Source organism: Magnolia sinica, chromosome 14 (assembly GCF_029962835.1).
Source record: "Magnolia sinica isolate HGM2019 chromosome 14, MsV1, whole genome shotgun sequence".
In the NCBI taxonomy this organism is placed as follows: domain Eukaryota; kingdom Viridiplantae; phylum Streptophyta; class Magnoliopsida; order Magnoliales; family Magnoliaceae; genus Magnolia; species Magnolia sinica.
Window position 1 is genome coordinate 27,419,437 of NC_080586.1, and position 24,148 is coordinate 27,443,584.

At 39.5% G+C, this 24,148-nt stretch overlaps 1 protein-coding gene across 5 annotated transcripts; it reads left to right on the forward strand.

The window, feature by feature from the left end:
• The first annotated feature begins 206 nt into the window (after positions 1-206).
• On the forward strand, positions 207-24,148 carry LOC131226097 (vesicle-associated protein 2-2-like). 5 transcript variants are annotated; one of them, XM_058221783.1, is made up of 9 exons: positions 209-392; positions 983-1,111; positions 9,429-9,499; positions 12,856-12,937; positions 18,958-19,073; positions 19,185-19,388; positions 20,025-20,105; positions 21,021-21,098; positions 23,790-24,148. In XM_058221783.1, the coding sequence occupies exons 2-9, from the start codon at positions 1,063-1,065 to the stop codon at positions 23,901-23,903; spliced, it is 795 nt and encodes a 264-aa protein (XP_058077766.1). In that variant the 5' UTR covers positions 209-392; positions 983-1,062; the 3' UTR covers positions 23,904-24,148. The 5 variants fall into 5 exon arrangements, with proteins under 5 accessions (XP_058077770.1, XP_058077768.1, XP_058077769.1 ...); XM_058221784.1 differs by having other exon boundaries at positions 1,035-1,111; XM_058221787.1 differs by lacking the exon at positions 19,185-19,388 and having other exon boundaries at positions 207-392.

The window sequence follows — 24,148 nt, forward strand, 5'->3', positions numbered from 1 at the left end:
ACTGTGCAGTCCACTTGAGATTGGATCAACCTCATTTTTGGAATCATACCATAAAATGAACTAGAAAAATGGGTGGACGGCATGGATGAAACACATATATCATTGTGGGGCCCACATAGCACCGACCACTAGCCATTGGGTAGTGGCAGGGTCAGTAGCCGATCTGTTTCCATTCCATACCCAACCAAAATAAAACAAAAAAAAAAAAAAAAAAAAAACGCTCCTGCTTAAAGCAGACGCACGGCGGGTGCAACTGCCCCCAACGCTCTGCCAACCATACCAATCTCTCTCTTCGTCAGACTCCTTTAACGGCCAGACCCAAAGAAAAGAAAAAGAAGAAGAAAACCCTAACTTCAGTTTCTAAAGTTTCCTCTTTCCTCGATGCAATAAGGGTAAGTTTCAGAACGAAATGAAAACGCACAAAAAACGGTCAGACCCGTCTTCTCTTTCTCTAAATTCGCCTTTGTTATCTTCCTTTTCTCCACCTCTGATTTTCAAGCCTAGGGTTCCTCGCCCGCCTGTTTTTCTTATCTTTTTCCCTTTTGGAGTTACACAGTACTCGGCAACTGTGTGGATGATTATATTCGTGCAATCCAGCAGTCGCACGTTTCATGGAATTAACTCAATCCAGACCGTCCAAATCCTCGGCTTCGCGGTGTGCTAGTTATGGCCCGAGAATCACACTAATCTGATGTGGTAACCGTTCGATTTTTCCCAGTGAATTTGGACGGTTGAGATTTTTTTTCCTGAGACCCTCCATATGCAGGATCGGATTGTCCGATTACTGTAATTCGTGGTCTTTGGCGTGTGTATGGCAGATGGGTGCAAGTGCATCTTCCTCCGTATGTTTGTTGGATTACAGCATCATTAACTGTTTTTTCTTCGATTTCAGTGGTTTTCGTTTTCAGTAGATCAGTTTTCTTGCCGCCAGGCAGTTTCATCGTCGGTTGAATTTTGAGTGAATTTGGATTTGATTTTGCAGGTTAAGGGAATTGTAATTTTGTGACTATTTGGTCCACTTTTTTTTTTTTTAGTGTTTGGGCCTTTTGGTGAAGGAGAATCATGAGTCCAGAGCTTTTGGAAATTCAACCTCGCGAACTCAGGTTCACGTGTAAGTAATACATGAGGAAGAATATATGGCCTTTCTACTTTTTGGTTATGCAATATTACAACTTTGTACTATGGCATTACCAAAAAGTAGACAGGTGGTTGTATTTACAAGTTTGCCAATCATGTTTTTCCCCCTTTTTTGGTGGTTTATGTGATATGGTGTTTGTCTGCATAATTTGTGGTAAACCATTGTAGTATTTACTTCTTAGTTGTTGATATCTGTACATGTGGTAAGATTCTGAAATTAGGAATTGTATGATCCTTGGACCGAGGATGCTTTGAGGATCGTTGGGCCTTGTAACTGTGGGGCCCATGTTTCTGTTATCTAGACTGTTGGTCTGATGGGCCCTACTATGGTGGATGGACCAGATCTGGACAAACTCCCTGATGGGTCAACTTTAATGATTAAATCATTGGCCTCAAACAGATGGTTAAGAAGAAGAAACTAAAATACAGCTGCAGTCTGCATTCAGTAGAAAAAAGGCCAAAGATTGGATGGGCTATATTTTACAATATTTTGAACTTTTTCAGTTTTTTTTTTTTTTTTGGTTGTTGTTGTTGTTGTTGTTGTGTGTGTGGGGGTGGGGGGTAGATCAACGGTCTGGATCATTGAACTATGGGGTCCCACATTCATAAACTTGAAGCTTGGGATATTGCATGTATGAATGCATATGAGCACACACCTTTGATGCTCTGGATCATTGAGCTATGGGGTCCCACATTCATCAATGGTCTGGATCATTGAACTATGGGGTCCCACATTCATAAACTCGAAGCCCGGGATATTGCATGTATGAATGCATATGAGCACATTCATCAACGGTCTGGATCATTGAACTACGGGGTCCCACTTTCATAAACTTGAAGCCTGGGATATTGCATGTATGAATGCATATGAGCCAGCTGTCTGGATCATTGAACTATGTGGTCCCACATTCATCAATGGTCTAGATCATTGAACTATGGGGTCCCACATTCATAAACTCGAAGCCCGGGATATTGCATGTATGAATGCATATGAGCACATTCATCAACGGTCTGGATCATTGAACTACGGGGTCCCACATTCATAAACTTGAATCCTGGGATATTGCATGTATGAATGCATATGAGCACACACCTTTGATGATTGGGGGGGGGGGGGGTCGGGATTTGTTTGGATCATTGAACTATGGGGTCCCACATTCATAAACTCGAAGCCCGGGATATTGCATGTATGAATGCATATGAGCACGCACCGCCGGGGGGGACATTAAACTTGAATCCTGGGATATTGCATGTATGAATGCATATGAGCGCACAGATTTGATGAATAATGATTTTCTATAGTTTGACACACCCACATAGGCCTTCTCGGGTCTGATGATTATATAATTCCTCTCATGAGATGTACGGGTTTGGATCATTGAACTATGGGGTCCCACATTCATAAACTCGAAGCCCGGGATATTGCATGTATGAATGCATATGAGCACATTCATCAACGGTCTAGATCATTGAACTACGGGGTCCCACATTCATAAACTTGAATCCTGGGATATTGCATGTATGAATGCATATGAGCACACACCTTTGATGATTGGGGGGGGGGGGGTTCTTTGGATCATTGAACTATGGGGTCCCACATTCATAAATGAATGCATATGAGCACGCACCGCCGGGGGGGACATTAAACTTGAAGCCTGGGATATTGCATGTATGAATGCATATGAGCGCACACATTTGATGAATAATGATTTTCTATAGTTTGACACACCCACGTAGGCCTTCTCGGGTCTGATGATTATATAATTCCTCTCATGAGATGGGGGGGGGGGGGGGGTAAACTTGAAGTCTGGGATATTGCATGTATGAATGCATATGAGCGCACACATTTGATGAATAATGATTTTCTATAGTTTGACACATGCGCGCAGGCCTTCTCAGGTTTGATGATTATATAATTCCTCTCATGAGATGTGCATTCTTGGGCCCGATGATCATATAATTCTTCTATTGAGATGTGCATTCTTTTTTCCTGGAATTGAATAGATGGACTGACTCCTTTTTCCATCATCAACATCACCTTGTCTTCCACACCCTTAACGGCTTTATCTTTGTGATATTAATCTTTTGCTCATGCTACCCTGACTTCTAGCCCTTATAACATAGTAGGTTGAATAATAGCTCTATAAAAATTTCCCATAAGGTTCATCTGCATGCAAATGGGGTGTCTGCTTTAGCTGTCATCATCATCATCATCATCATCATCATTGGAAAAAGCTTTGTATGACTTGCATCCCACCTAACATTGACCCTACTCCTTTAAACCAAGCTTTGGGCTAGCTGATGCATTGATTCTAGGCAGATTTTCCAAGTGTGTTTGCGTTAGTGTCTAAAATTATCGATTCTAGGGTTAATTTTCTTTTCCTTTTTTGTACATCTCTGTAATACTAATGTCATGATTATTTATATAAAACAAGGTCATGATTGATCAAAATAACACTATTGTCGTGATTGATAAAAAAATATTAGTCATGATTGATTATAATACATTAGTCAGAGGCCATGTCAATTGTATGTTGGTCCTTATATTTGCTTTATTGGATTTTTTTTTTCCGCACCATAGAGATGATAATTTTGCCCCTATATAGTGGCAATTTGATCATATCAAGTATTCCTTTCAATAAAAAAAGAATATCATAGTTGTTTCGTAGGTGTTTGTGATTTTCTGTGTTAGGATAACTGCTATGACAATTTTTATTACATGAGGCGTCTCCCATAATCATTTCTCAACCTGGTAACTATGATTTGCATATATTCGAGATTCAAAGAGTAAGAGCTGATTATTGTTAGGCATGTGGTGTACCGGCGTTTGGTTGGTCAGTTGATATGTTTGATTATTACTTGCCTAAATCTTTCTCATGTAATGATTTTGGTTGATTAGTTTATGCATGCTCCCTGATCTAGTCACCTTGAGATAGTTCGTCGCATTTTACGTTACATTAAGTCTTCTCTAGGACTTGACATCTTGTTTAGTTGTCATAATAATTTTGATATCGAAGCTTTTTTTTTTTTTTTTTCTTTTTTTTTTAAAAAAATGTAGAATAAGCAGGTTCCTCAGATGATTGATGCTCCGGGACAAGATATTGTACTTTAAAAAAAATAAAAAAATCTCGTTACCTGGAAGACTAAAAAGCAGATAGTTGTTGTATGATTCAGTGTTGAGACTGAGTAATGTGCTATGGCGAATACCGCATGTGAAAACTTATGATTAAAAGGTTTTGTCATTGAATTGGGATTTCCAGTGAGTGAAGACTCTCGAGCTTATGTATTGTGACAATCAAGCTGCTATTTATATAATTTCTAATCATTTTTTCATGAGCGAAAAAAACACATTGAAGTTGATTATCACTTTATTCATGAGAAGGTTGCCGCTGGTATTATTTCTGTTCTCTTTATTCCGTTTACCACTCAACTTGCGGATATCTTCACTAAGGGTTTGTTTGAATACAAGTAAAAAGGTAATAACGACTCCTTTCCGTGTTTGCAAGAGATGGAAAATGGTAAGCATTTCCACCTCGAAAATCGGTCTGAAAATGGGGTGGGGTCACCCTGACGTAAAATAAAGGTCTAAAAAGGGAGTTGTTGAGTCTTAACTTAAATTAGTGGGCCCCACTATGATTTATGTGACTTATCCATGCCGTCCGTCCATTTTACCGGCACACTTTTAGGATATGAGCCCAAAAATGAGGCAGATCCAAAGCTTAAGTGGACCACACCACAGGAAACAGTGGCCCTAAAGATGTACACTGTTGAGCCAAGACTTCTATGGCCCCCAAGAAGTTTTCAATGGTAGGTGTTCAATCTCCATTGTTTCTTGTGGTGTTATCCACTTAAGCTTTGGATTTGCCTCAATTTTGGGCTCAAGCCTTAAAATGAGCTGGCGTGGATAAGTCATATACCGCATGGTGGGCCCTACAGTTTTTGTGCATTTCCACTCGGGTTTAGAGATGAATATGTTCAAATAGCCCACCTGTCAACATCATGTTGGGAAGGGTGCAAAAATTACAAATGGAAATAATTATTATCCATTTACGGTGAATTACAGGGGAATTAAAAAAAAAAAAATCAAATGAAGGCCCTAAGGGTCCTATCGTTGAAGTGGAACGATGTATTCTTGGCAAGATGAGCAATTTGTAGGATTTAGAGATGAATATGTTCAAATAGTCTGCCTGTCAACGTCATGTTGGGAAGGGTGCAAGAATTACAAACGGAAATAATTATTATCCATTTACAGTGAATTATAGGGAAATTAAAAAAAATCAAACGGAGGCCCTAGGGCTCCTATAGTTGAGGTAGAACGACGTATTCTTGGCAAGATGAGCAATTTGAGGGGGACTGTAGATATTTCTAGACTGTGGCGTTCTCTCTACACCATGGGCCATCTCTTATTCTCCTCTTATTTCTCTTATTACTTTTCTTTCTTTTGTTTTTCCTCTTTTTCCCTTGGTTTCAAGGATATTTTATATAATTTGGGATATCACTTAATAAGAAGGGTGTTGGACTTCTAGCCCAAGGGCCAAGAGTTTTTTTTTCCTCTCTCCCAAAGGCTCTTCTCTCTCTGATAGGATCAATAGGGTTTGGATTGACCCAAACCCAAATTGTAGCCCCAATTACAAAGTGGATATTGTGGTGTCAAATGCAAGCCACCTCTCTTGTGATTAGATCTTCCCTCATAGCCAAGTAGCTAACTCTTTTCCCCAGGAGACTAGTTGCCGTCCAAACCTCTGAACTGATATCCTGAGATGGAAACTCAGGGAACCAACTGTCCCTAAAGATGCTATATTCGTATGACAACGTCTCTCACAATCTGTCCAACTTCTTCCTAAATCTCCACCATCATTCGCCAAGAACCAATTTCAGTACTTGATTCGTCCTACACCCATGCCACCTTCCCTTTTGGATTTTTGAACATCTTCTCACTTCCTCAAAGGCCTTTTGATAAGTAGGAATCCATGTTAAAAAGACAATTCATAATCATTATTGGATGATTATTTCCCAAGGTACTATTGAGAAATGGATTCCATTTTAAATGCTATGCTTGATTTGCAAGTGGAAATCTTGATTCATCTTACAGGGGTCACCTTGAATATTTTGCTTGCGAATTGTAGAAGTGGAAAAGTGTGATGATCACATTATGGAATTCATAGTTATTAATTTTATTTTTGTGCAAATCAAATGTGGAAAACGTCATGTCGAGGGAAATGCTTCTTTTCCTTTATTTCCCTATGGATTCTCACTTATTAAACAGGCCGCAAGTGAAACTTGTCCCTCCTCCTTCCCCTCCCATAAAAAAATCTCATTCTTTTTTTTCTTTTCTTTTCCCAGTCTTATGTGCTACATTTGTTGGCACCCTAAAGAGGAAATACATTGGGAGGTTGAAAGGGGTAGATTTGATCAACATAGTTCTTCCTCCTATCGAGAGGTGAGATATCTTCCATCTAGTCAATCCCAATTCAATACTCTCAATAATAGGGTCCTAAAAAGAAATAGCACTGGTTTTTCCCTTGATGGGAAGTTTAATATAAATAATTAGAAGCTTAGTGTTTTGCATCCCAATTCACTGGCAAGAGATACAATCAACCCTTAGTCACCATTGTAAAAAAATGCTCTTCCTCGTGTTAACACAGAGACCTGAGACGGCTTCAAAGCACCGTAGGATGCCCTTCATATTTCTCATGTAATCCTGTGACATGCCACACTATACGCTGATCATTTCGCGAATTGCACACAGGGCACGAGCAACTCCGGCTTGCTGATTCTGAAGCCCCTAAGACCCCCAATGCGGGAGGTTCATTATCTCAAATAGTCCCCATGTTCCTTGAATGAATCTCTTGATAAAACCTAAGGTAGGAAATGCTACTCAACAAGTTTAAGCTTTCTGCCACAATTGTGAAAGAAGAGGGAGAGCAGGTTTGACGAATGCCTTTGGAGCTAAAAAAGAAACCAACTAGGGAAACATTGACTAAAATGGAGAAAGAAGCAGTGGATGTGCATTCCTTATTCCATCTAACCTATTTACTCATAAGCTACCCATTTTCTTATCCTTGATTCTAGAATTGCCGTGAACATGGATTTAGAAGTTAGGCTAGATATCTTAGACCTGTTTACATATTAGAGCTCCAAGATGCACAAGGTGCTATAGTTTATTGACATAGATATTAGGAGTGGATGACCTAAGCCATTTACATAGAGAGGAGTCCTTGCAACTCTCCATTGCCATGTGACCAGCGAATAAAAACCTTGCTGCAACAACAAAATTAGAAAGAGAAGTGTTTTCCAGAATTGATTTCTTGCATATTAACTTGTTGATTGTGATAAACCTATGTAATAGACTATTAGATAGCACTTGATTGTAATCCACCTATGTAATAATCACCTTGCGCCTATGAGAGTTTTATACTCTTGTTGCCAGTCCCCAGCTCGGATAAACATGATTGACTTCAAACATGTCTTAACTTATGTCTTAACTTCAAACATGATTGCTGACCCCTATCAGTTACGATAAAGCTTAGATGATGATGGTGATCAAGTGATTTCTTACATATTGGGATCAGCGGCATTTTGACGAAAAAAAAATAATGCTTGACTAGTGTCGAATAATTCAGATGGGTGTGGTTTAATGGTGCTTTTCTGAATTTGTTGGGGATCTTGATTCACAGGTAGGATGATGAATGGGTTAGGCACAAGAAATGATTTCTGCTCTACTGGTAAAACAGTAAAATGGACAAATCTAGTAAATAAGTGAAAAAGAAATAAAAAGAAAAACAAAAGATAGCAGTGCCAATTGCTGTACTTCATTATGGACCCTCTATATAAATATAACTCAATTGTGGTTGCCAGCTCTACTATATGTTATTTCCATACTACTTACTTTTCATATATCTGATATTACAAGATTGTCTCCACATTCATCAATATAGAAGTTGATGTAGGGAATCAGTTACTTTTTGATTGTAATCAACCTATGTAATAGACTATTAGATAGCACCTGATTGTAATCAACCCATTTAATAGTATATTACAAAGTGCCCATGGGAGTTTTGTGCTCTCATTGGCCAGTTCCAAGCCCAGATAAAGTAGGGTTGTGTCAGTTCAGCAACCAGAGTCAAACTTTCATCATGACTTTCATCATGAGTCTGGACAACACGGAAAAGGATTCAAGTAGCCCCATAACTTTCATCATGAATCTGGACAACACGGAAAAGGATTCAAGTAGCTGACCGGCCCGACCCCAATTACTTGGGAAAAAAATGGCTTAGATGATGATGATGTAGGGAATAGTTACTCTTAGTACTCAACGCCAAGGTATTTTAGTCATTAATCAGATGGTCGAACCCGCAAAATATAGGAACCCTCATGAGTAGTTGATTTATGGGATTTTTACGGCAAAATTCCTTACTAATTTGGATTTTGAGGAATAATCCCTCCACGATTGGAAATTACTGAGCAATGCTTTTGGAGGTATGAAATTACCAATTTGCCCCATTTATTTTGTACCTTTAGAAAGTATTGAAGACAAGGATTGTGGAGCTCAATTGGCATGTGCGTGACATCCAAGCATCCAACAGATGCACCCCACCATGATGATCAGATGAACAGAAAATATGGTGGATCCAGTCATTGTGTTCCACACCATGAAAATAATTTACACCTCCCAAAAACATCCAAATTCACTTGTAACTCATCCAATGATTTGATAAGCCCCGTTTTTTGTTTAGGTGATCACCATGTTTGGGTGCATATTTTAGACAGGTCGGATGTCATAGCATTTAGGGAATTTTCTCCCTCAAAAAGTACTTACTGGGCAATTCGATTCATGGAGGCATTATTTCATGAAATCGGAATTTCTGAGGAATTTTCCATAAAAATCCCTTGATTTATTTTAGTTACAGGTTCATTAATTTCCAAAGTGTATATGTATGCAAATCCTTCCTTCTTCTGCTTAGCAGTTTCTCCTTTCTGTTTTCTCTAATCGTGTAGATTTTTATCAGTCTGCTGCTTCTTGCATTTTGCTCTCCTGTTGTGCAATATTATTTTGAATGAGAACCGATTTTTTAGAGAAAAGGAAAATTTTTACAAATTATGGTAGGGGAAAGACCCTCTGGTCAGTCCCTCTTTCATGAGAAGAAACATCAAAAGCAATTACATTTTAAGTACAGAGCAAGGATCCTCATATACCTTTATCTTAACTGGATTTAGGGAGGATGATAATGGCCTTATAACTGCATTTACTATAATGTAAGTGTCTGACAGATTAATATTGTTATTGCTAGTTGAACTGAAGAAGCAATGTTCGTGCTCTGTGCAACTTTCCAATTCCTTGGACCAGTATGTTGCTTTCAAGGTAGAGTTTTTCCACCATATGTATGCTCTTCATATACTATGTAATTTTAATAAACCACTTATTTATGAAAATTTTATCAAATCCTGACATGGTGGAACAAGATTTGTGTAGCTGACCCCAATTAGTTGGGATAAGGCTTATATGATGATGATGGTGATTTCGAAAAAGAATGGAAGGTTGCTATAAACAGTCTATTTTACTTCTTCTTCTTTTTCTCATATAGTTTTTTTTTTGGTCTAATGAGCTCCATAATTTATTCTCATAAAGTTATAATTAATTTAAGTTTTATTCCCATTATTAGTTCTTTTTCCCCCTAAAAGTCTATGGGACCCACAGTCGATGCCCATGATAGGAAGAGAGGCATTGGTTATCAAGTCAATGTATTGTTTGCTCTGAGTGAGCGGATTGGCCTTGTTGAATTGCCAAATGAGCACCGTTGTGTGCTCACCTTTTGCATGTGTGGGATAGGATATACGTGACACATGGGTAGGAATGGAAATGTGGGTCCCATGGACCCACCATGTAGATAGCACTTTTCAGAGACCAACTGATTATCAAGTGCAACATAATATCAAAACTAATGGAAAGAATCAATAGACGCATACCAAAATTATGACAAACATGATGAACAATGCCTACATTGCAAACGGCTACTCTCATTGTGTATGGGCCATACCTTAAACTTCCACTGGTTGGACTTGACCTGTCTATTCCGGACTATTAATTTGATAGACAAAAATTAGGGAGAGAGGTGTGGGTAGAGATACAAAGATAAGAGGAGTTTTATGAGGTTGAGATGAGAAGAAGATGGAATGAGAGAGTTGTATTGTGAGATATTGAAAGAGGGAAAGTTACAGTCGGTTGAGTAACTGTAGATAATGGGAGATGTGGAGAACGGTCACATACATATGGACGTATGTAAGTTTCCATACCTTCAACCCACCATGAACTTCATGGAACCCAAGTCGTTCATAAAGTGAGTGGCCTCATTTTTGCCTTAAATCGAAAAACAGAGGCTGATCCAAATCTTGGGTGGGTCATGCCACAGGGAACAATTTAAAATCACCCCTGAACCTCTAAATCCATCTGGTTTGGCCTACATGACTTTTTCCATTAAGATGGTTTTTAGGATCTTAGCCTAACATTGGATGGCACTTTGAATGGACGGGTTGAATAAATAGAAACATCGTAACGGGCTGGCCCTACACAACTCAAATGTGTCACAACCGATATGATCATTCCTATTTGAGTGGGGAACAATTGGTTGATATAATCGAAAAAAGAAAATATATTATGTGTCTATGTGGGATTTTGATAGAATGAGGAGCCCATCATATTGTAAATGTAAAATCCACTCTGTACATCAGGAGAGATGTCTCCTGCTCATTAGATAAGCTGGCGAGTCATTGTTTCCACCATATCTAAAAATCATCAGCTTTATAGAAGACTCAAATGGGCCACACGAAAATGATCAATTTAGAATAACTCCTAAAAGACCTTTGAGTTCATGTGGTGTGGCCATCCTGAGTTTTTTTACCACGTTGATTTTTGTAGATTCTCTTCATCTTGGTAAGCTAAACCTGATTAATGGGTTTGATGACAGATACACATAATGGTGACACCAAACACAAACATATGGTTGGTGTCCCATCCCCATTGTTTACTGTTTTGTGGCCCATATGAGTTGTGGATCTGGATTATTTTTTGCCGAATGGTGTAGAATCGAAGAGGGAAATGGATGAATGGTGTAGAATTGAAGAGGGAAATGGATGAATGGAATAAATAAATTTGAACATGGTGGGCCTCACAGAGCTTGGGTCATTTACCTGCTGCATAGAAGGGTGGTAGAGGATTTAAGTTGGAGAGAGCCCAAGCTGCCAAGAGAGGTTGTAATAGCCTACAACACCCTTCTTACAAAGCACATACAACACCTGCATGGTCTTTGTTTGAAATGCATACAACCCTGTGGGTCTTACCATTATGTCTGTGTGAAAGTCCACATCATCCATCAGATGAGCCACATCATATCCATCGTACAGAGAAAATCAACTCCATTTCAAATTCTGCAGGCCCCACACATAGACCTATGATTATATTCCTTTCTCTGTTGTTCGATGTGGTGTGGCCCACCTAAGTCGTTGAATGATCAGATTGGAGTGGATGTGATGCACACAGCACAGTGGGCCCCACAGATCTCAGGTGTTGCTTTGGTGTGCATGGAAAAGTAACATGGCAGTTACCATCTAGTTACCAACAGTGCATGCCTCTTGTCAAAGTAAAAAGAAAAAAAGAGAAAAACCAAAAAAATAGGAAAAAAGGGAGCTATATAGATGAGATATAACTTCTACAACAAGAGCTGCATATTGCCATTTTTTCTAGGAAGTATGATCCGATCAATTTCAATGGACACCCCCATTGAGTGCATGGCAGCAACATGATCTCTAGGGGTGGACCAGCCTGGCTGGACCTAATCTTTATGCCTTTTGTTCTCTCTTTTCCTTATAGGTCCCAGCATTGGCCAGCTCCAGCCATAGCCCGACCTGTTGCCATCCCATGCAAATCAACCATTACTCACCCCTTCTGTGTGAGAATTGCATGATCTTAGCCTTAGGTTCATTCTGAAGTTCACATGATAGGGTTTTCAAATGGGACCAATTCTGTGTCATTTGGACATTGTTTAGTACCCAGAAAGTGTCTCAGAATACAAGTAACAGAAAATAAGGGTACGTAAAGACCTTTGCTACATAAATTTTTTCTATAAAAACTACTAGTTGTATGAATTAGCCAATAGCATGGACCTTTGAGCCTGCAGATCAATCAGGCCATCATGTATATTAATTAGGCCATCATATGCGACCCACCAACTTATTGAAAAGTTTCATGGATCCGATCCATTGGGTGGATATCTGATTGTGGGCACTTTTGGGTTGCACCATCAATTTCTTGGAAACAATGGTTATATAGAAGGCCAATGTGTGCGCAGTTAGAACCATCTGATTGGTGGGGTTTTCGCATGGTGGTCGGAGGGCATGCTGGTGCTAACAGATTGTCCAAATTGATGATAGTGATACTAATGCTAGCTGTCTGGACTCCAGAATATAACCAGGTGCATAGGAAGGTCCACATGCACTTAGCCCACTAGATGACTTCCTGCCAAATTATAATCTGGTGGAAGATGTGTCTCTGCATGTATGGTCTATCTGACACGACCACCTCTCTATGGTAGCTTTAATATGGCAAAAATTCATGTTGTTGGGTATGAAAATCCTTGTTTTACTCAATTGACTGGGTCTCAGAAGTCATTGTTTTTAGTGGATCTTGATGGTGAGCAATATAAATCCATATATTATTGACAGGTTAAAACTACATCTCCGAAGAAATATTGTGTGCGACCCAACACTGGCGTTGTTTTACCGAAGTCAAAGTTTGAGTTCACAGGTATATGTTTCTCTTTACTTTGCTATGGTCCAAATATTATTTCCTTAAGAGCTTGTTGTACACATGCATATTCAATTCTAAGCCACCTGGTCCCTTAAGGCCTGTTTGATTTTTCATCTCACAGGTAATTACCTTGTAAATGGGTAATAATTATTTACCCAAGTAATTACCGCATCGTTTCCGATGCAGATGTTGACAACTTAACTTTTGAGCACTAAAATTGAGGACAGTTGCCAAATGTAGGGCCCACTGTGATGTATGTGGCTTACCCACACTGTTCATCCGTTATTTCAGCCTCATTTACGGCATGAGCCCACAATGAGGTAGATCCAAAGCTCAAGTGGACCACACCACAGGAAACTGTAATAAATTGTTCGCCTACCATTAAATACCTCTTGGGGCTCCTAGAGGCTTTGAATGAAGCTGATGTTTGTGTTTTCCCCTTATCCATGCCTGTGTGACCTTATGAAGGGTTTAGATGACAAATAAACTTCGATGTGGGCCTGGTGAAAGAAACAACTTTTAATGGTGGATGTTTTATGGACACTATTTTCTTTTGTGTGGGCCAATTGAGCGTTGGATCTGCTTTTTTTTTTTTTTTTCCAACTAATGCCCCAAAATGTTCTGTTAAAATGGATTGACTGCGCGGATATGTCACATACATCATGGTGCGGCCCACAAATTTAAGTCAATCTTTTTGGACCATTTTTCAAAGCGGAAATACAGCCCGATTAGGCTCAATAAGTAATAATTATCTATTTACAATGTATTTATGGTTGAGGTGAAAAATCAATCAAGCCCTTAGTGAAATCTAGTTATTTGCTCAAAACAAAAAGAATGCTAAGCCACTTGGTAATGAGATTTGGTTCGAATACCTGTTGGTAACCATCAGGTCTTAGCCTCTCAGGGTAGAGCCATCAACAGGCAGGACTCCATTTAAATTTTGGTCATGAGATTCTGGCCTGGCCTAGCCAAGTGTCTAAAAGTTAGGCCCAACCCAGTTCGATTGGAAGCTCAGGTGGGCCACCCAAGGGGAACAACGGGGAGGGAATGCCCAACCAATAGTACTTTTTGTGGGGCCCACCATGTTGTGTATATGCCATACTGATGCAGGACAATTAACCACTTGCTACGAGACCTCTCTCGTGGGCCCCAAATCGCATGGGTCGCCCACCCTGAGTGTGCCCCTGCATCCCACAGGCGACCCCACTCGAGTCCAATGTGAAAATGCCTCTGCATTAATCACCCCTAGTGAGGAGTCTCGAACACGAGACCTCCTGCTCTGATACGAATTGGATGCAGGACAATTAACCACTCGCTCTAAAAGCTCGAACTGTTAGAGTATGATGAATTAATCCCTTTGTCTCATAGCCCAGGCCCCACATCTCATGGGTTAGGACCTTGGCCGAACCCCTTTCGTGGGTCCCAAATCACATGGGACGCCCACCCTGAGTGTGTCCCCGCATGCCACGGGCTACCCCACTCGAGCCCGGTGTGAAATGCGCATTAATCACCCATGGTAAGGAGTCTCGAACACGAGACCTCCTCCATGAACCCCAAATCGCATGGGTCACCCACCCCGAGTGTGCCCCTGCATCCCACAGGCGACCCCACTCGAGCCCAGTGTGAAAATGCCCCTGCATTACATACAACTAGTGATTTAGTGCATGCCACTAGGATGAAGGAACACGCAAAAAAATGAGGGCATTCCAAGACTGAGGTGAGAAACCATGCCATATTAGAGGCTAGGCATGCTTTTACACTGTTACCTTTGGTCCACATGAGTTTTGAATCAACCTAATTTTTGGGGCTGGAGGGTAAAAGGTGATGAGGCACACACGATGGATTGAATGGATGTCATACAAAATCTTGCTCAAACCCTGATTTATCACTAGGGGTCTGATTTTGAGGATCTGTATGTTTAAAATGGTTGGGTGTCTCGGTTACCTGCTGATCCAGGTACCCATTGGCAGCCCAACTGTCAACAGGTACCCATGGATCTAGGTTGTCTGACTTGCCAAATCCACTCATGACTTGCCCAAGTCCATTTTTTTTTTCCCCGGAGCCCCACCAAGTCAAAATAGGTGGATTCAGTGGATATCAAAATCAAACAGCAGTGGCTGAGTCTGACTGAGTTTTCCAGTGACTCGGTGACTCGTCTGAGTCAGAAAACCCAGTCGAGTCGTGATAAAGTCGAGTTTTAGAAAAACTTTGATACTCTGGCATGGTGTGGTGGATGATACATAGGCACTTGGAAATTACCTAAAATTTGAGATTAACTAATTCGAGTTAATAAACCATCTTATTGATACCAATTTAGATCTACCATGAAATAAAACTCACGTGTACTTGATTATTTTCCTTTCAGATTAGTGGACGCTTATTGTGCATTTAAAATAAGATTAGTCTATGGTCTTTTTTCAACAAAATAAGTGTCCATGCATCAGAGATTAGAATTGCACAAAGAATCTGATTTTTGGAGGGTAAGTTGGAGATGGTGTTTAGGAAAATTTAATTGGTTTAATTTGAGTTAATATATACCACGTGTGTGATTTCTAAGTGTGTGCATATCAAGCATCATAATCAGCCAGAGTATCAAATGGTACCTCTTTTGCTAAATGTGTTAATTGACAGAGAGACTCTTCGGTTGCCTCCCTCCTCTACTCTGGCAAAGTGTAATGGTAGATATGTATGCACTAAGAAATTGTGTATGTGACACACAATTGACTCAATTCAAACCATGCAAATTGAGGCACAGTTTAGATGGACCATAAAAAATCAAACAAGACTAACCATTGGGTCAAGTATCTGATGGGCAGCTTTGATATCCTACACAAGTGACTAAAATTGAACCGTCCAAATCAGAGATTAGGATCGTTCAATGAAACTGATTTTTGTAATATGATTAATATACCATTGACATTCCAATTTGGACGGTTTACCTTTGTGTCAATGTATAGCATGTATACAATTTCTAAGTGTCTTTGAGTGTCAACCATCATACTCTGCCAGAGTATCAATAGCTTCGGAAGAGAAGTGTAACTAAATGTTGGGATTGTTGTCACAGGCAGGCATTTAATTGTTCATTGACTCTAAGATAGTTCAACACCATTTATAAATGGTGCGACTCTTCCAACAACAAGTGCATACGGGACCCATTATATGAATGGTATCAGTGGTTATGGTCAAATCATATCAGCGGCATGGATAATGAATAAGTAAAAATGTACCTCCTTTCTACAAAACATGACTTGCCCAAGTCACCATGGTGATTTGCCCAAGTCAAATTTAAGGGGTGGACTGAGTCGAGTCCAAGTCTTGAGCTTGCCAACCTTACCATGGACACCATGGGATCATACGTGTGCACGCACGTGTGCACACCCACTTGATTAGGTACCTGACTTGAACTCTGATTTTCATATGGGTCCAATTTTAGGATCCGTATCTGTTGAAATTGGGTCAGTTATCTTGGGCACCTGTGGATCCAAGTACCTGTTGACAACCCAACTATTGGTGAAGAGAAGTGAGCACTCAGATTTAAAAACAGCTGCAATATCTTCCTTTGGCAATCATTCTCTGAATGATTATGATTTTATTTTAAAAATTCAACTGGTTTTTATTATAGTGAAGTACGATCAATGTGTGTGCATGCCCATGCCCAATAAGGTAGCTGATCAGATGATCAGAACCACGATTTTTATATGGGTCCCAGTTTTAGGATCGCTCTCTGTTTAAATTGGGTTGGGTATCTTGGGTACCTGTGGATCCAGCCAGTTACCCATTGGCAATCCAACTATTGGTAAAGAGAAGCAAGTACTAAGATTAAAAAACAGCTGCAAAATCTTCCTAAAGCAAGATTATGATTGATGTATTTTTAATTTCTTTATCCTTCTATTTTCAAGATTAACCTGCCAATATGTCTGGCCAACTGTGAGTTTCGGAAAGAGAACGCACTTAAGTTTGGCTCGGGTTCACACACACACTAAGCTTGGCTCAGGCACACACATACACTAACCATATGATAGGTAAGCGGGCTCGGGCACACGCACGTACACGTTAAGTGATAGGTAAGCTGGGCTTGAACTGAAGACATCAATGTTGAAACATGCTGTCTACTGTTGAGCTATGGTCTCAACCCACCCACCTGCCCACTATATGGTAGGTAAGCTGGGTTCGAACCTAAGACCTCAATGTTGGAACACGCTTTGTCTACCATTATTGAACTATGGGCTCAAATTACAGTTAAAAATAAAGAATGTTTGTAGTTACATATGTGCACCTTGCTCCTCAAGTGATCAAGGATTCATAAATCTGTCAACCATGTTATGCATTTCCCTGGAGAAATGATGGATCAGAAGGCCATTGTTTACTCAGGGCTATAATTTATTAAAGTTTTTTGTGAGTGTGAAATGACTGCAGAGGGATTGTGATAAGAAAGAAAGCCTGTTTAGTGCGGAAGCTGACCTGGTTTTCCCCCCCACGGGGGGACTGACAGGGTCTTGGCCTGGTAAAGCAGAGATGATGCTGCCTATCTGATATTTTCTAGTTCTCTTCAGCCTGATGGCCCTGATCAGATGAAGATGAGATGGTCGATCTGTCAGGCAAGATCCCAACATCATCAGTGTTTCAGTGAGAGAGGAAGTTGCTACTGACTATCAAAAGAAAATATTCATAAAAGAACTATCAATAGGAAATATACATAAAAAAGGACTATCAAAAGAAAATGAGGGAAATTCCCTTGATATTCACAAGCGAATTCCACATGCATGAATAAGAGACAAACAATAGGCCCGGGTATCTTCACCACGGGCACTGCACGATGAATAGCTTGTTGTTTCAAAAAAGATAAAAGTAAAAATAAAAATGATGAATAGCTTGGCTCTATGCTTTTGTGAGCCTTGGGCTTGTCATGCATGTGCTGGCATGGGTGCTTTTCTTTGTGTGAGGGAACCCAAGTGTCTTCATTATATTTATACTAGTATAGATATAGTTTAGAAGTAAACAAGATGGGAATAGATTCTTCTAAAAATGTCCGTTTCTTAATGTTTTTTAAATGTCTATTAGAATTGTGTAATTAGAAATGTCCCTACATAAGATAAGACATGACATAATTGGATACATTCCCCATACAAAATAAAAAATGACATAAACATCAAATAGAAAAGTAAACACCCGGTCAAGGGTTCGAGTATCCATAGGTGGTGAAATCCCACTATGGCGTGAGTGTGTGGGTGTGTGTGTGTGTGTGCGTGTGTAAAAAAAGAAAAAGAAAAGTACATATTAATTGATTTTTTGTTCCCATGTTTTAAATAGCGAATAGCGTGTAGCTCGGTGTTCACCCCTCTGAAGTGTGAGGCATAGGCTACATAGCATGTGGCATAAGCTACACACTGCTTTTATATTTTTAATCAAGGTTGCGCTTGGTTGCACCAATTTGTTGATATTTGGTGCTACCAAACGCAAGCTAAAGTAATGGGAAGGGGCAATGATTAATAAAGGTAAAGAAAGAGCAACCGAACTGATTTAGTATTACTACTTATGTTATTTTACTTAAAGCATTGAAAAGATTAACTAATTTTTATTGAAAATAGAAAAATGCAACAAATCATTGAAAACATTAATTGATTTCAATGTTGTAGTGAAAAATAACTTGTAATATGAGCCACGTAGTTTGTAGCGTAGTCTATGTAACGTGTAGCGTATGCATTATCATGTAGTGTAGGCTACACGCGACTTAAGCTATTCTCATGAGCTATGTAGCGTTAAGGCTAAGGTACATGCTACATAGAGTAGCTATTTAAAACATTGCCGCATACCTATCTACTAGGTCAGGTTCAGCAGCTGGCTTCTTCATTGTTGAACCATTTAATTGGGGTAACTGAGGTCATACCTATAATAATGGCAATGGAGAGGGTAATAAAGTAGTGTTTATCATTATGTGTGTTTATTGTACACATTTGGCAATCCCATATGCTTTCCACTATTGATTTCTGACTCTTTTGCTTTCAATCTCGACACAGTTACCATGCAAGCTCAACGGGAAGCTCCACCTGATATGCAGTGTAAAGACAAGTTCCTAATCCAGAGCACAATCGTTCCTTTTGGTACCACCCCAGAAGATATTAAACCAACCCATGTAAGTATTTGGAGTTGCAGTCAGGTTAGATTGTTCATTATGGATAAGTATTTGGAGTTGCAATCGGGTTAGATTCTTTATTATGGATTCTCATACACTTTGGTTTGGCAGTTCACCAAAGAAAACGGCAGATATATTGAAGAGAATAAGTTGAAGGTGGTCCTAGTAAGCCCGCCTCATTCTCCGGTATTGCTGCCTATTAATGGAGTTTCAAAGCAGGTGCCAGCTTATGAAGCTCCGATTTTGAAGCAGGAGCCTATTTTGAAAGATGAACTATCAATTGGAGTTGAAAACCTTCCTCCATCTCATGTTGTTGTAAGATAAACTATTCACTGTTGCATCGAGTTGCTGGTAGCTCCAAGAATATATGCACCCCGATTTTATTTAGAGGAAGATCTCCTACAACCAATTGCAGGTTAACGTAGCCTATAACCCATTGACAACTATTCTTATATGTTTTCAAGGGAAAATTTGGAAACAAAAGTTCCAAAGATAAGTAGCAGGCATGTTGTAGGTGATCATTCCTCTTTTATATATTACCATTTAGTTCTAACTTCTAACTTTTATCCTTTCCAAGGTTGTCTTGCTCACTGAGTTTACAAAATGCTGTCAGGAAAGAGGCATTCAATTGGAGAACTTTGTTCTAAATGGATTCTATTAGTTACTGTATAAACTGTATCAAGTGTTACATGTGGAAATGACCTCTTTTTTTTCATTCTTTTTTAACTTTTGAAACTAATATTTGTTGAAGTCGAATTCTTGGGGAGTCATTATAGCCAACAGAGCCATACCCTGATTGCTGAAATGTGCAGTCAAAATTTTATTTTTATAGCAGAAAAATCTTGATCTTAGAAATGCAGGCCATTTAGAGAACTGGCCTCTTCAAGTAGGCCCCAACGAAGATGTTTACATAGTGACACTTACATGACATTAATCCTTCTTTTATAACAGGTTCCAAAGGATGTAGATGTATCCAAGGATGTAGAGGAGTTGAACTTAAAGCTAAATGAGTTGGAATCACAGCTAAATGAGGTGTGTTGGTAATTCAGTAAGAGTGCAAATCCGTAGTGTGATGACCTGAACTGTGTTGTTCTCCGAACTTTCTGGCCAAGGGTTCGGGGAAACAAAATTGGGTGCTATGCTCTATCAAATGGAGATGAATTTTGGAAGTTACTCGATTCCTTTGATGCGGTCACTTCAAACCTTGGTTGAAAGTAGCTTGTGGCTTCCATCTTGGCCTGACAAGATGCCATAATTAGGATGTTGTTTCTTTCAGTTTGCTTTCTTTTCATTTTTATGAAAATATAAATTTAAAGAAAGAGAAGTTTTTCCAACAATAATAGATAAGAGGTAATTATACATTGTTAGGTTAAGCTGGCATCTGGTTAGAAATAATCTGAACATGTGGGCCTGCCTTTTGGTTATCCAAATCATTTATATGGTGGGCCACATGGTGGAGTGGAGCTACCCCAAAATTCTCCCCTATTGGATGGCATACTAACAATCCAGTTGGAACCTCCATTAAATGTATCGGATTGTGAGGAACAGCTGATAGGTAAATATCAGGGCATGACCTGATCCATGATGGACCCACCAGTTCAACAATGTAGGCTGCTTTTATGTGGTTCTTTTATTTTCTCGAAGGATCTTTTATGTGGGTTCCACTTGTACAATTTCCAAGTCAAGCAAGAGGAGAAAAGAACTTTCTATTGAGCATCATTAATACTTCTATTCGTAATCCTAATCTGTGATATAGAGTTTGTAGATTACCCAGGAGAGAGACCAGTTTAAGTGGACCACCAACATATTCTTCTATCTTAATTTGCATTCAGGAATGCCAGTTTCCACAACCTAGATGGTCTTGTTTTTACCACATTCATTCATATTTTTAGAGAATCATAGCATGATATTCATGCCCATAAATCCGTGAATTGATTTATTTTTCAGGCTGAGAAGACCATCGCGAGGCTGAGAGAAGAGAGGAGCACAACCATTCAAGAAAAGGATATGTTAAAACAAGAACTAGTAAGTTTTGTTTTTTGTTTGTTTTTTTTTTTTTTTTGAACAATGATAATCTCATAAAAAGGGCTGAAGCCAAGGAACGCAAAAACAAAACAAAAGATTACAACAATTGCCAAGAAATAGGACATTGGCTATAGCATGGTGTGCCGTAAAGGCCGTTACGTAAAGGAAACAGTGGCAACCGTTACGCGTTACAGGGTCGTAACAGCCGTAACAGCCATCATGGTAAAAAATGACCGATAATTGCCGTTAGTGGCATGTTACGTCCCCTATAAAGTCCATAACAACCCCATAATGGTCTATTATGGGGCAGATACAAGTTGTTCATACTTTTTAATCAACATTACATGGCAGAAACAGGTTTTTCGTGGTTTTTTTCAATAATTAAAAAAGGCCGTAACGGCTGTTACGGTGCCGTAACAGCCGTTATGCCCCGTATCGTAAAGGTAACGGTGGTGGCCGTTACGGCCACCATTACCATTACGGAACACCTTGGGCTATAGAGATTTATAGCCACAACCCATTCCTCAACCTGCCCTTTAGCCCTCCTAAAAACATCCAATACTCTCCCTTGATGATTTCTAAAACAACAATCGTTCCTCTCTAAAGGCCCCATAATACCACAAGCATAGCCAATCTCCAGATTTTTGACCCCCTTGTTCCACTCCCTCCTCCATGCCATGGGAGTAAAAACACATCTATAGAACCCGGAATCACCCACTCCACTCCAAACAGAAGAAAGAACTCGTTCCAAACTGCTCTTGTGAAAGAACAATGAATGAAAAGATGATCCACTGATTTTGTGTTTTGGAAGCAAAGCAAGCAAATATTTGGAAGACAAAAATTCCTTTTGCAAAGATTGTCCACTGTTAAGTCCGTAGTTCTCCCTACTAGCCAAGCAAAAGCCGCCACCTTTGACGGGATGCTTGCTAGAATCAGCACCATACTTGCAGCACTTGGAGAAGAACAAATTCTTCCACCTCACCATCATCTAGATTCTTCTTCTTCTTCTTCTTCTTCTTCTTCTTCTTTTCCCATCCCCCTTCCTCCACCCCATATTTTCTACCCAACAACCCCCTCCACCTGGCTCCTGATTCAACCTCAAATCTCCACACCCATTTCCCTAACAGTGCAAGATTCATCTTCTCTAAATTTCTAATACCCACTGATCAACTGGACAACAAACTCCTCCCACTTCATAAGATGAAATTTATGCTTCTCCTTCGAATCTCCCCACAAAAAAATCTCATCTTGCTTTCTCCAAAGAGTTAAGAACTGATTTAGGACATTTAAATAAGGGCATGAAGTAAACTGGAAGATTCGACATAGACGATTTGATCATAGTAATTCTCCCGCCTAGAGAAAGATGTTTTGATTGCCATGTAGACATCTTCCTCTCGCTTTGTTCAATCTCTTTTTCCCACGTAGCCTTTCCCAGTCGACCAATACATAACAGAAGCCCAAGATATGTAGACGGAAAAAAAGACCCCTCCCTACACCCGAATAGTGACGCAAAAATATGAATATCTTCTTTAGCTATGCCAATCCCCAGAATCGCATTCTTTAGCTAGACCTGACACCACCTCAAAACAAACCACAATCTACCTCAAATTCTGAAGATACCACTCATTTGCCTTACAAAAAATCAAGTATCATCCGTGTATTGAAGATGTGACACCTAGAAATCTGAGGTAACGACTCGAAAGCCTTCCACCAACCCAACAAGAACTAGTAAATTATTTGTCTATTAACTTTTTTCTCTGGCTTTCAACCCCAACTGTCTTGTTAAAATGTGTCTGTTACATTTTTTCAAGGCAATACAAGTTCCCATATTTTCCTGAAAATGCTTCTGATCACTACCAGTTGATTGCCAGTTGGAACCATGTGTGTATTCATCAATTTTCTTTTCAACTGAACAAGTTCCAGCTGTTGGTTCCAGTTGTTTTTCAGTGGACAAGAACGAACAAATATTGCTTCCTGTTCTGTTACCTTTTTAGTTTTTTAATGTTTTAGAGCATGTTTGGGGGCAACCCCAAAAATATCCTTTTTGTCAATGCCGTCGTTTTTGTGTTCTGATTCAGAAAAGTAATTCCCAAATTTATTTATTTTTTTTCCAGGTGGAATGACATTGATTCCACGTGAAAATTGTTGTTTTCGCCACTGCTGAAACTTACCAAAGTATTGCCCATGATGCCAAGGCATCCAAAAAACTGCTTTTATTCATCTAAGTCTTAGTTGCAAGATATCCACTGGTGACTTTCAGGGTTCAAAATATCAGAACCTTAAGTACCTTGTCAGGAACTTATCAGACTGATTCCCAGGCAAAGATACAATGCACAAAATAGATAGCAGTGGTGGCTACATTATTATTATTATTAATTATTTTTTTTTTTAAATTATAAAAGAAAGTACAAGAATATGCATCACGTCAAGGGTGGAGAAAGCCCAATGGATTGCGAGCCCTCCACTCATCCTTGGCAAGATTGTTCGTGGGCTACCTCCTTAGCCTTGCAAAAAGTGATTCCCATGATCTTGGGTTTGATCAATTGAAAAAGCATATTTATGATTCCAAAGTAACATCCTCTCTTCTTTTGAACATTTCTGGAGTTAGCCAATATAACACTTCCGGCATGGTTTGTTGGTGGGATGATGTTTTAATTTAATATCTGATTCCTTTTGTTTTCTCTTTGCAAGGCATTGGCAACAAGGAAGAGCGGTGTAAGAAGAGTTCGGGTGGGTTTTCCGTTTCTGTTTGTCTGCTTCATTGCACTTGTCAGTATGACACTGGGGTACAAGTTACGCATGTAGAACTCGTACCATAGTCCGAGCTTGCGTTTGTTGTTTCAGAAACTAGGGGACATGGGCCGGAAGTCTGTAATTAGGATCTTTGATATTAGGATAGAAAAGAAGGCCCCTTTCCAAAGATTAGTTTAAGGCAGTCTGATTGTCTGTTTATTTTCGGCGACTTTGCACCAGACTCTAACAAGGTGTATGTAAAGGAACATACTTTTATTTGAATAAAGAGGAATCAAAAGATGTATCTTTTTCACGCA

Coding starts and splice junctions, on each gene's coding strand:
- LOC131226097 (XM_058221783.1), top strand. CDS start 1,063: ATGAGTCCAGAGCTTTTGGAAATTCAACCTCGCGAACTCAGGTTCACG. Junction 9,500..12,855: donor ACCAGTATGTTGCTTTCAAG/GTAGAGTTTTTC, acceptor TATTATTGACAG/GTTAAAACTACATCTCCGAA. Junction 12,938..18,957: donor GTCAAAGTTTGAGTTCACAG/GTATATGTTTCT, acceptor ATCTCGACACAG/TTACCATGCAAGCTCAACGG.